Source organism: Sinocyclocheilus grahami, unplaced genomic scaffold, assembly GCF_001515645.1.
Source record: "Sinocyclocheilus grahami isolate Dianchi unplaced genomic scaffold, SAMN03320097.WGS_v1.1 scaffold750.1, whole genome shotgun sequence".
Lineage (NCBI taxonomy): Eukaryota > Metazoa > Chordata > Actinopteri > Cypriniformes > Cyprinidae > Sinocyclocheilus > Sinocyclocheilus grahami.
Window position 1 is genome coordinate 150724 of NW_015505929.1, and position 11230 is coordinate 161953.

The 11230-nt window shown below is 37.2% G+C and overlaps 1 protein-coding gene across 1 annotated transcript in view; it reads left to right on the forward strand.

Moving 5' to 3' along the window:
• Window positions 1-7801: 7801 nt before the first annotated feature.
• The window catches only part of LOC107560972 (intersectin-1-like), a 35735-nt gene continuing 32306 nt past the window's right edge, over window positions 7802-11230 (forward strand). Inside the window, exons 1-6 of the mRNA XM_016245284.1 lie at window positions 7802-7985; window positions 8081-8159; window positions 9182-9291; window positions 9672-9735; window positions 10037-10174; window positions 10348-10457. Coding sequence (XP_016100770.1) covers window positions 7808-7985; window positions 8081-8159; window positions 9182-9291; window positions 9672-9735; window positions 10037-10174; window positions 10348-10457 — 679 coding nt within the window. The 5' untranslated portion in view covers window positions 7802-7807. The remainder of the gene's footprint in view (window positions 7986-8080; window positions 8160-9181; window positions 9292-9671; window positions 9736-10036; window positions 10175-10347; window positions 10458-11230) is intronic.

Consider the following 11230-nt stretch of genomic DNA (forward strand, 5'->3'; position numbering starts at 1 on the left):
GATGAATAACCTAGTATAGTATAAGTGTAATATAGTTACTATGTTGTTCACATGAGTAAATATATGTTCCTCATAGAAGTTAAAATTTAGTTTGTGATTTCTTTGAATTTAATGTTTAATTCAGTAATTTTAACTTCTTTTAAAATGGTAAGCAATCAAATATTTTATTTTTTTGTTTTAGAATGCAATATATATATTTGAATACATATATATATGTATACTATTGTATAGCGCATATATAGCCTAGATTTGTTTTCATCGCCTTGACATTGCACATTGGGCAGGAGGTGGAATAAAACATTTTTGTAAATAATGGATTAAGCAGTTTTAAAATAAAAATGATTATTTTTGACCAATTTTTAGTTTGATTTTTTTTTTTATCTTTCTGATTAATTAGGTTATTAATTTTATCAACACAACAGTTTGACTGTGTTGCATATTTCTCAGTGTTGTTTTTATGCAGTCAAACGTCAGTAAGAGTTGATTTATCTGTAGATGTGATCTGTCTGTTTGATAAAAATGTTAGCAGGTTAAACACGTTAAAGCGTTATGCTGCTGTTCGTCTGATATCTTCTCTCTCGTTCTCTCTGTAGGGGGGTCGGATACATGGGTAATATCTGTGGACGAGAGAGCCAAACATGACCAGCAGTTCCACAGTTTGACCCCCACACCTGCTGGCTTCATCACAGGTAATCAACTCTGGTTTTCTTGCTGTGAGAAAAGTACAGAACGCTCATTAGTGCTGATGTTTGCTAAAACCCTTTGGAGTTTGATGTTGTCTGAAATGCAAGAACAAATCCCTTGAGTTCTGTGCAACTGAAAATGACCACCCGCAGTGCTGTCAGTCATACATCTCTGGTAGTCAGACATTTTTATGCCTATTATTTCTCTGTTGGATACACAGACACAGAGAAACGGAGCAAATGAAGTGAAAACTGAAAAACAAAAGCTGCCGCCTCTTTCCCACCATTCTGTTTTTTAAACGCATCCCCCAATTTAATAAAAATGCCATGGATATTCTTCATGACAGTTTATTTAAACCATACCACTTCCAGACCTGCCAACCTGTATGCATTTTGCGTAGCGGCTTCGCATTTTGACCTCAAAGTACGCTGGTACGATTTGTCACTCTAAACCAGTGTTTCCCAACCGGGGTGCCGTCTGTCGAGAGCAGGGGTGCCGTGTAAAAAAAATCATTTTTTTATATTTTTAAATTGCTAAAATGTTCAAAAAAGCATCTATTATATAATATACATTTCTGATGTCGCCAATAATTAGAGATAATTAGTTCACCGCTCAGGTTTCACTTTCACGTGGTGTGACGCTCTGCGTATTATCCCACTCTATGCGTGTGCGCTCCGCTCAGTCGCTCACGGCCCATGTGAGTGCTCCACTCATATACCGTTCATGCTCATCGGAACACCAAAGTCCACTCAAAAATCAAGCTGACAGGAAACATCGATGTAGTACAGTATTGTTTCTGTCTGCAATAGCCCTACTGTGCTGTATGTAACATGGTGTGGTATATGGGCAACTCTGGTAATGCTGCCCTCTCATTCATTGATCTGCAAACCGCATGTTATGCTCACGTGTCCTCTGATAATAATAGCTTTCTAGGACTAAACATTATTTGGATAATTGGTAAAAAAAAAGAAAAGAAAATCTAAATCTCTTAATACCCCTACTGTTAGACCTGAAAAACTAAAAAGCAATTTATTTCATTTGTAGGCCTGTCATTATTTTTTATTTGTGCTATCATTATTAATTTCTTTATTTGTTCTTATTTTATTACTGACTGTTTACTTGTCATTTTTTATTCAATTCAAAGTTTGAAATCAAGCTATCTCACGCTACTGCAACAAAATGACCCCACTGTAAAATCAAAAATACACTGAGTGAGCAAAAATTTGTGAGATAGCTAGTTATAATGGTAATTAAACAATGTTTACATATGAATAAAAGCCTACATGAAAATCTGTCATATAAATTGGTCTCTTCATTAGAAATTAGCCTACTGATTGCCACCATGGACAAAAAAATGAATAATATTAAAAATATCTGTATCACATTATATTCTGCAGTTCTTCCCTGTTGTACCGAATATCTATACTTTTCAAAGTATCATATCGAATTTAGAAATTCAAATATTGTGACGAAATTAATTTTGTAGAGTGCCCCAAATTTGTTAAAATTTCCAAAGGGTGCCGCGACTAAAAAAAGGTTGGGAAACACTGCTCTAAACTACGCAAAAATCTAGTGACGCCTCTGTCCACACACAGTATTCAAAACAAGCTACAGAAAAAGAAGAAGAGTTCAACCAATCAGAGTGTTTGTTTTATTTTTTTTGGCTTTTGCATTTAAATAATTTCTGCGTTTTATTTCTCTCCTAGTAGCCTATAGTTTCAGTTCAAAATGGCTCGCGCTCGCCCCGCCAGATGCTCTGACAGAAAGGCTGTGTGTGAGGCTGACAGAGACGCGCTTTTTAATGTGTTTGAGATGTGCTGTTTTCCTTAATGCATAACTTACATTTCACAGGGATATTCTCCATCTGTAAATGTTAAAAAAGCCATGGAAATATTTCCATTTTGCTGTCAGAAGTGCATGAGCTTTTGCTTTGCGATTCTCCACTAAACTCCACAGACTTCATTTAGAACGAGCGCGCGCCAAACAGACAGAGCTTAATGAAATTGAGGAGCACAATAACTCTGACTAAAATATACATTTTGCTGAAATATTTGTAGTTGGACAATAAATGTGACATATGTAGAATTTTAAACCTACAAGTAAGTGTATTTGTATGATAGTACTAACTGTAAAGTGTAATGGGGTAATCAAAATAGCCTTTATACTCAATTAGTCTGTGCTTTTTATTATTTAGATTTTTAGTTTAGTAACTTTAACTTCTGCTTTAAAAGGATTATATTTGTTTTTAGATTGCAATGTTACAATGTAATGTGATTTTAACCCTTTTTTTGCACATAATATATGCCTACGTTTACATTCACTTTATTTGTTTAATCCAAATACAAAATACCGAGATATATAGGCTACCGTATACCACAAATTAGCCAAAAAATACAGAGATATTAATTTTTGCTTATTGCCCAGCCCTAAACAGAAGTGTACTGGAGTTTTAATTAAAGTAGTTTTTTTTTTTTTTAAGTAGCATTAAAAAAAAACTAAATAGCAAAAATGAACTAAACAGTTACGGTAAACCGTAAAAAACTAAACCGTTTACCCCCACTCTACCCCCGCCTGCCACACTGATGGTACTAAAAAAAAAAATCCAAGGTTGACAGGTCTGCACTTCCTGTTTTCTGCCTGTAAATGGGTGGATGATGCTTGCGTTATCTTCGATCAGATTCACAACTGTCTTAAAGTACTATAAGAAACCGTCTGAGGAGTGTTAATGTAAATCTCAGCTCCTCCTCCACCGAAACAGATGAACTCTGGCTTTGCCGCTGACCCACATTAAAACCGTTCCACGTTTACATTAGTCAGAAGAGCAACCATCTTGTGTAAAGGTTTGCGCAATGCAGATGTTTTAGAGTTCAAATTTTGATTCGCTGTAAACATGTGAACGTTTCAGTTGTGAGTTGACTGTGTGTGATGTTAACAGAATCACTGAGAAAGATACAGAGAAGGAAACCGATCAGGGTGTGGCATGTTGATTTCCATGTGACTCGTCTAGAAAAGGTCATTTCTCCGTCATCTTTTGTTTCTAATCTCTAGTTGAAGCTTTGACATGTTTGTTCCTGTTATAGAAAGCCATCTTTCTCCCTGGACTCTCTTTGGAGACATTTTGGCAGTCTGAAGAAGATTCTGGAACTTCTCATACATTACATTGAAAGAAATGCTCAAAGTACACACATTTCATGATCTCATTCTGCAATCATAGGTATACAGTAGATGTGAAATTAACCTCCAAAGGGCTAATCAAAATCACAAGATGCAAACAGTAAAACCAGCTTGTCCCAGCTGGACTTTGGACATCTACTGAAGAGATGGTACTTGTGGGTTTCCTGTTGACCAGTGGATCTGAAAGAGCCTCTTTGTGTTGACTGAAGGACAGCTGAAGCAGTGAGTGGCCCACAGTCAGGCAGGCATGGGGAGGGAGTCTGTTTTCGGCTCTGAGGGTATAAAGGCGTTCTGTGTGTGTGCGCAGAGGAAGACACCTGTTATCGAGAGGAAACGATGTTTAAAGGAAGGTGAAAAGGTTTTTTCTGCTTTGGCAGAGGCACAAACTCGCATCTCCCATTGTTTTTTGCATTGGTTGGTAGGTTGTAAAAGGGATGGTTTAGGTTATCTGGCCTGCTGTGGCATTATTAGTTGACACTGGTATAAGATTGTCGTATAATAAACCATTATAGGCAATGTTAAAAAAAGAAAGAAAACTGTAGTTGACTGCTTTACACGCTTTTTTGTGTTTAGTAGTATAGTCTGTCATAGGAGCAGGAAATCGGTTTGATAGGTTAGATAACATATGAGCACACTGACTCAGCTTTCCTTTCTTGCTCAAGCTGTAGCTGGCAGATCACTCGCCCCAGAGGCCAGTGTCACTCAAGTGCAGTCAATAAACTGCACTTTTGCAATGTTTTATTAGCATACTAAAACAATTACAATTTTAATGTCATAAGATTCTTTGAAGACCACATTAATTTTAAGTTGTGGGAACAAAACCTTTCTATTTTGTTCGTTTATACCATACAGTATGTTTATTTATATATTTACTCAATATTCATATACATTTTTTTCCCCTTTCTCTCTCTCTCTCTCTTTAGGTGACCAGGCAAGGAATTTCTTTCTGCAGTCAGGTTTACCTGCCCCCATCCTCGCCCAGATATGGTACACAATTCCTATAACACATATTCATTTATAATCAAGTGCACTACTTTCATAAAACAATATGTGCTTTTGTTCAATAATTACTGTACATTGTAAAAAATATTCCATTGCATTTACAGTAAAACACTTGCAGCTGTTGTTGCCAGAAATTCTTTGCACAAAATGCTTATGACAGTGTTTTCAGTATTGCCAGATGGCTGTATATTTTACAACTTATAACCATATGTTTCATTAAATAATATAATGTTAATATACCAGTTTACTGCCAAAATCTGCTTTTTACCTTGTAACTTGTACTGATAACCACTATAACAATACAGGTACAATAGAAAACCACATTATGAATCAGAAGTGTACTGTCCATAAGGCATGGCCATTATTGGTAGATGAACCACAGGGTCATACACACACAAAAAAACACTGTTAGGGTAAGACACATGACACTAAATTAATTCAGTAAACATTTACATAAGATAAAATTTAACACAAAACACCTTAATGTACATTACTGATAACAAAAATAAGAACACTATTATATGTGATGTGTCACGCGGGGGCTTCTGAGAATGTCCTTTTTACTGTAAATTATATGGAAGTTCATTGTTTTTACTTCCTAAAACCATTAAATATAAATTTACAGTTAACCAATTACTGTAGCATTTTTACATTGTTTTTCTGTAAAAATTAATCCTTTTTTTTTTAGTTTTAAATTGTCCAGGCTACTGTGTCTATGAAAACTGATTGTGTAGCAGGTTGCAAATCCTGAATGATACTGATGATTAGTGGTCAACCGATATATATCGCCAAGGCCGATATTTGGCATTTTTTAAATATCGGCATCGGCCGATAAGTTTTCCTGTTTGGGCGATGCGTTCAATTTTATTTATTTAACATTTTTTAAAGTTTTTATTATTATTTTGTATTTACTTTTATTTTGACGGTGCTGACAGCACTCACATTCTCCCTCTTGTTCGCCATCGTCGTTAACAGTTCTGTCTAATACGGATAGAAGTCTGTCTAATAATCAACGGTTAAACAAAGGAATTAAAATGTATACAAAAAGTATTATAACGATTGCTTTTATATTATTAGTAATAGAAAGGCAAACATTATAATACTTTCTTGTTTGCCATCAGCATTTATATCATTTAAACAAATCTTTGAATGACTAATGAACATTTAATTTCACAAAGCTTGCAAACTTAGTCGGATCCAGTTGTGAGATCCTGTGAAGTGTGCATTTGTATCCTGCTCGATCGCGTGTTCTCTGCATGACGGCCTGTTTGTGTGAATTGAATGCGGACAGGTGGAGAGTTCAGCTTCACTGGAGATGCGCGATCGACAAACTTTAAACTCGTGATTTCCTTTTATGCTGCGCTTCATGCATTTGCCCACTGCCATATTCATGTAATTTCCACTGTGTGCTGTATGTAAAATGAGTGTTACCTTGGCTTTATTTGAAAAAAGTTGCATAAATCAATAAGAACTTCTCTGGGCAACCTAAAGCGACTGAACAGCCATTCGTCACTCTCAGCAAACATATCTGTGCGCTCTCTAAAGACGCGCTCTTTCCTTAGAGCACGCGCCGCAATGTCTTCAAGCAGTACCAAGTGTGCCATGCCTCCAAACACAAGGTGAGACAAAATAATCACCGTTTACATAAGGATAGATCAGGTGATTGTTGGTAGGACCTCTAATTATATATATATTTATTTATATAATTGGACCTCTAATTATACTTTATTATCAATTTTAATGTCTAGTTACTTTTCACCCACCCTGTAAATAACATATCTAATTATATGTAGGGTTCTTTACACATGCTTATAAGACCACGGGCGTACATGATTATTGCGTACGTGTGGTATAAGTTGTTCTTGAATTTTTTCGTACATTTAGAATAAATTTTAGTACGAAAGTTTTTGATGAATAATGATTTATTCGTGAAAACGTCCGTACGCACATTTCACGCAAAAATTTGTGCCTACGCATGTTTAGTGAATGAGACCCAATGTTCTAAAGCAAAGTTCTCATCCTGTTCCTGGCCTAGCCCTGCTCTGCATCTCTCTCTCTCTCTCTCATTCAGATCATCAGCTCAGTGAATACACTTATTTTCACATACTATAGTTATGAGAAGCGGTATACATGGACGCGCGTGTGGTTGCCGAACTGTATTAAAACTTTAATCAGAATAAAACCATATATTAGAAGCTAACAGAAGCAGTAGCATTTACAAATAACAGCGTATCTAAAAGTATGAGACGACAACAAACAAAAATCTTAGGCCTACCATTAAAAGCCGTGCTTGCACAGGTTCTGCGCGATCCTCTTCAATAATATCCTCTGTGTCTCAATCGGGCTCAAATTGATGAGCAATATAGACGACTTCATTGTTTACAATACAACCGGAGCACATGCCGCTATGTTGAGGGGCGGGACGCTTAGACGCGCGCTAGAGGTGGTTTAGCCAATCACAACACACTGGGCCAGCTAATCAATCAGAGCCCATCGTGTATTTCTGAGGGAGGGGCTTCATAAAAGCAGGAAATGATCAGTGCGTTCAGAGGAGAAGGGACAGAGAGGTGTGGAATAAAGGTAAATTATGTGAAAAATAATGCGTTTTTAACAAACAAAGCATTAACACATGTTAGACTGCACCCCATAAACACAATCAAGCCTATAAAAAAACCAGTCAACCACCCCTTTAAATGCTTTATTCTAGATCTACAGAAGACCACTCTTCTCTTGTTCAGGACTTGATTGTCTTAAGATTGTAGTTCAGTCAGTTCCCTCAGAGATTTAGAGTACCTTATAGAATGTTATGTTATAATTACATTAAATTAGCAATGCATCAACCATACCTTCCAACCATTTATTTATATATATAAAAAAATTGCATTAATTATTAAGTAATTAAATGAATTAATTATTTCATTTATTTCCTTCATCAGGGATGCCTAGTATGGGGGCAATGCCAGGCCTGCCAGCAGTGCCGCCCATGCCCCTGCCCCCTCTGCCTCCAGGAGTGCCAGGAGTAGGTGTGTCTCCACCTCTGGTAGCATCAGTGACCCCAGCCTTACCATCCCTTGCTAACGGAGCACCCGCTATGATACAACCCATGAGTGGATTCTCGCATCCAGGTAATGTAAACAAGCACTCACACTACCTAGACCAGCTTATAAAAGTTTGTTTACTTTGGCAGGATAATTTATGGGTGTTTGTCTCTGTCTCTCAGCTGCTGCGCTCAACAAAACCCCTTCGTTCAATCGTTCCAGTATCAAGCTACAGAAGGGCCAGTCAGTTGAGGCACCCAGGTACACACACACACACATTTACACTGTATTCACAGAAATGTTATAGATGTTAAAAGCACATATTATGAATTTACCTTTCCTTTAGCGTGTAATATAGCTGTTTGTGCATTTAAGCAATCTGTAGAAAACACTTGCCTGAAATGCCTCGTTTATAGTCCTGCCATTATTTCCATAATTTTGCGACATCAAAAAGGAACTAAAACAGAGTGTTTCAGCTGAAAAGAGGTGCTGAACCAATGTACCATTTGAGAAAAAATTTTTTTTTTAACTGTAGATCATGTTAATGTACTCGTTCGCATTATGATGTGATTTAAAATGATTTAAGTGCAGGAACGGAAAGAACTTGGAATGTAAATAGATGAGAAAGAAAACACGTGTACAGTATTTTTAGATCTGCATGCGTTTGGTGTTGAGACAGCAGCCTAATATATGCGCTGCCTGTCATTAATGTTAATCAAAGAACAAAAAAATCATTCACTGATCTTGACTGAATATCTTTAATAACTTTAATAATTTATATTTTATTTATGAAAAAAATATGCAGTGTTTTTAAACTTTTAAATACAGTTTCTGTACCTGAAATTTGGTTCAGTTGTATTTATGCTGTTGCTAATTGATTTGTTTATTCCTATTTTATTACTGACTGTTTACTTGTCTTTAACACTTTAATATTTGAAATGTATATTTGTCTAGCTATTTTTGTTAAAATCATAGGCAAAAGTTCCTCTTTTAGGCCTAAGTGTTCTGTAGGCTGCTGCTTTTTGCTCATGTTATTCAGCTGCAACAGAATGCTTTGTAAAAAGACAGAATAAATGTTTGATATCTAAATGTTTGACTTTTTTTTATTTATATATATATATATATATATATATATATATATATTGGATTTTTTTGTCTTATTGGAATCGATAAGAATCAGAATCGATAAAATTCAAACGATACCCAATCCTACCCAAAAATAAAATAATAAACATGTAAATGAGCATAATGGAGCCACTTTAACACACACAATGTCTCTTTAGTGCTCCGGCTGCTCCTCCACCCATTGACTGGGCCGTGCCTCAGTCCTCTCGGCTCAAATACCGCCAACTCTTCAACAGCCATGACAAAATGATGAGTGGTTATCTCACAGGTATGGTGTCCGTCACACAAAGCATGACACAAAATAATCATCATGCGGTGAAACACTTTGTATTTTGTTTTGTTGTTCAGCTAATTTAAATCTCAAATTTAATTGCTGCATAGCTGTAAATTTTAACAAGGTTATTATTAGTTTTGTATTTTAACATTTTATTTAATACTATTTTCATATGCCTATGCCACCATTCACATTTTCTGTGTAATGATCTAGTTTTTAATTCAATGCATTTGCGGAGCTCAAAGCTCATGTGATAAGTGACAGTGGTTACTCAGTACAGCTTAGCGGAAGCAGAGGTTGCTGACTCAACATACTCAACTCTTTCTTTCACTTCTCTTTCCCCTCTCTCTCTTTCTCTTTCTTTTCTGCTTCAGGTCCACAAGCCAGAACTATTCTAATGCAGTCCAGTCTACCGCAGGCCCAGCTGGCCACCATCTGGTGCAGATCCAACACATTTTTCTTATTGTGTCTCTGTCTCGCATTTAAAACTCAAACAAATCTCAGAGTTCAGAGATCTGTATCAGCGTAAACATGAAGATTGGTATCTGGTTATTGTTATAAGTACATCCGACTGGTGTTTTGATTTCTTTTAACATGCTGTTCTTGGGATTTTTGTATTGCCTATGGTCCTGTTTACACTTGATGTTAACATCGGATCTTGGGTGATCAGGTGTCATGTGGAAAGGCAAGATAAATAGCAGTTTTGTCTCCATAAAACATCCACTGTTTATCTATATAGGAACCTGTCCGATATAGACCAGGACGGAAAGTTGACTGCAGAAGAGTTTATTCTGGCCATGCACTTAATTGACATGGCAATGTCCGGTCTGCCTCTTCCCCCATTGCTGCCCCCTGACCTCATACCTCCAACATTCAGGTGAGTGACCCCACTGATGGCCCACAACTGTATTTTGTCAATAATCATTTTTTTTACGCCTTAGAATAGTCTGCCAAGTAAGTTAAAAGTTAGACTTAAGAGAACTTTTATTCTAACAATGCAAATGGTTAAACTTGCAAACTATAGGACTTAAATCTTTCCTGTTTGTTTAGGAGAATGCGTTCTGGTAGTGGAGTGTCTGTGACCAGTATGCACTCGACAGATCTACGGTCTCAGGATGAGCCCGAGGAGGAGGAAAAAGAGGCAGAGAAAAAACTTGCAGGTCAGAGGACAAGAGTAAATCCTAATTAGTTTCATAAAGGAAACTCAGCTTACTCGCTTATAAAATATTTGTGGCCTATAGACAAGAAAAAGGCCCTCTTTGCACCTGGCATTAATGCATTTTGTATCTGGACAGTCTTTAAAGGGGTCATATGATGCGATTTAAATTTTTCCTTTCTCTTTGGAGTGTTACAAGCTCTTGGTGCATAAAGAAGATCTGTAAAGTTGCAAAGACTGAAGTCTCAAATCCAAAGAGATATTTTTTATAAAAGTTAAGAGTCAACCACGCCTACCTAAAACGGCTCGTTCTAACACGCCCCCACATGTCTACGTCACGATGTGGGAAGATTTACATAACACCGCCCAAATGTTCACGCAAAGAAAGGAGGAGTAACTTTTATTCTCGCTGTGGTATTGTTGCCGCCGCCATGTCGTGAAGGCGCTGTGTGTTTCCTTATGAAAGCTAAACTACTTTGTTTGGCCTTCCAAAAGAGGACGATATCCGCTGTGGATCACCGGATCAGCTTTCCCGGTGGACGAAGCGGAGTCCAGCCCGGAGTCGTCACATGTCCTTCCGGACGCTCCTTCGTCGAAATCGCCGGCCGCACCATTCTCAAGCCCACCCACCTCTGCTCACTCTAACCCTCTGGCCGTTCCTCATGCTAGCCCCCGGCCTCTGCTCACTGTAGGCCGCCGCTGCATACTCTGTGTGTGACGCTGTTTCGTTGTGAAAGCGAAAATACTTTGTTTAGCCTTCCAAAAGAGGACACGACT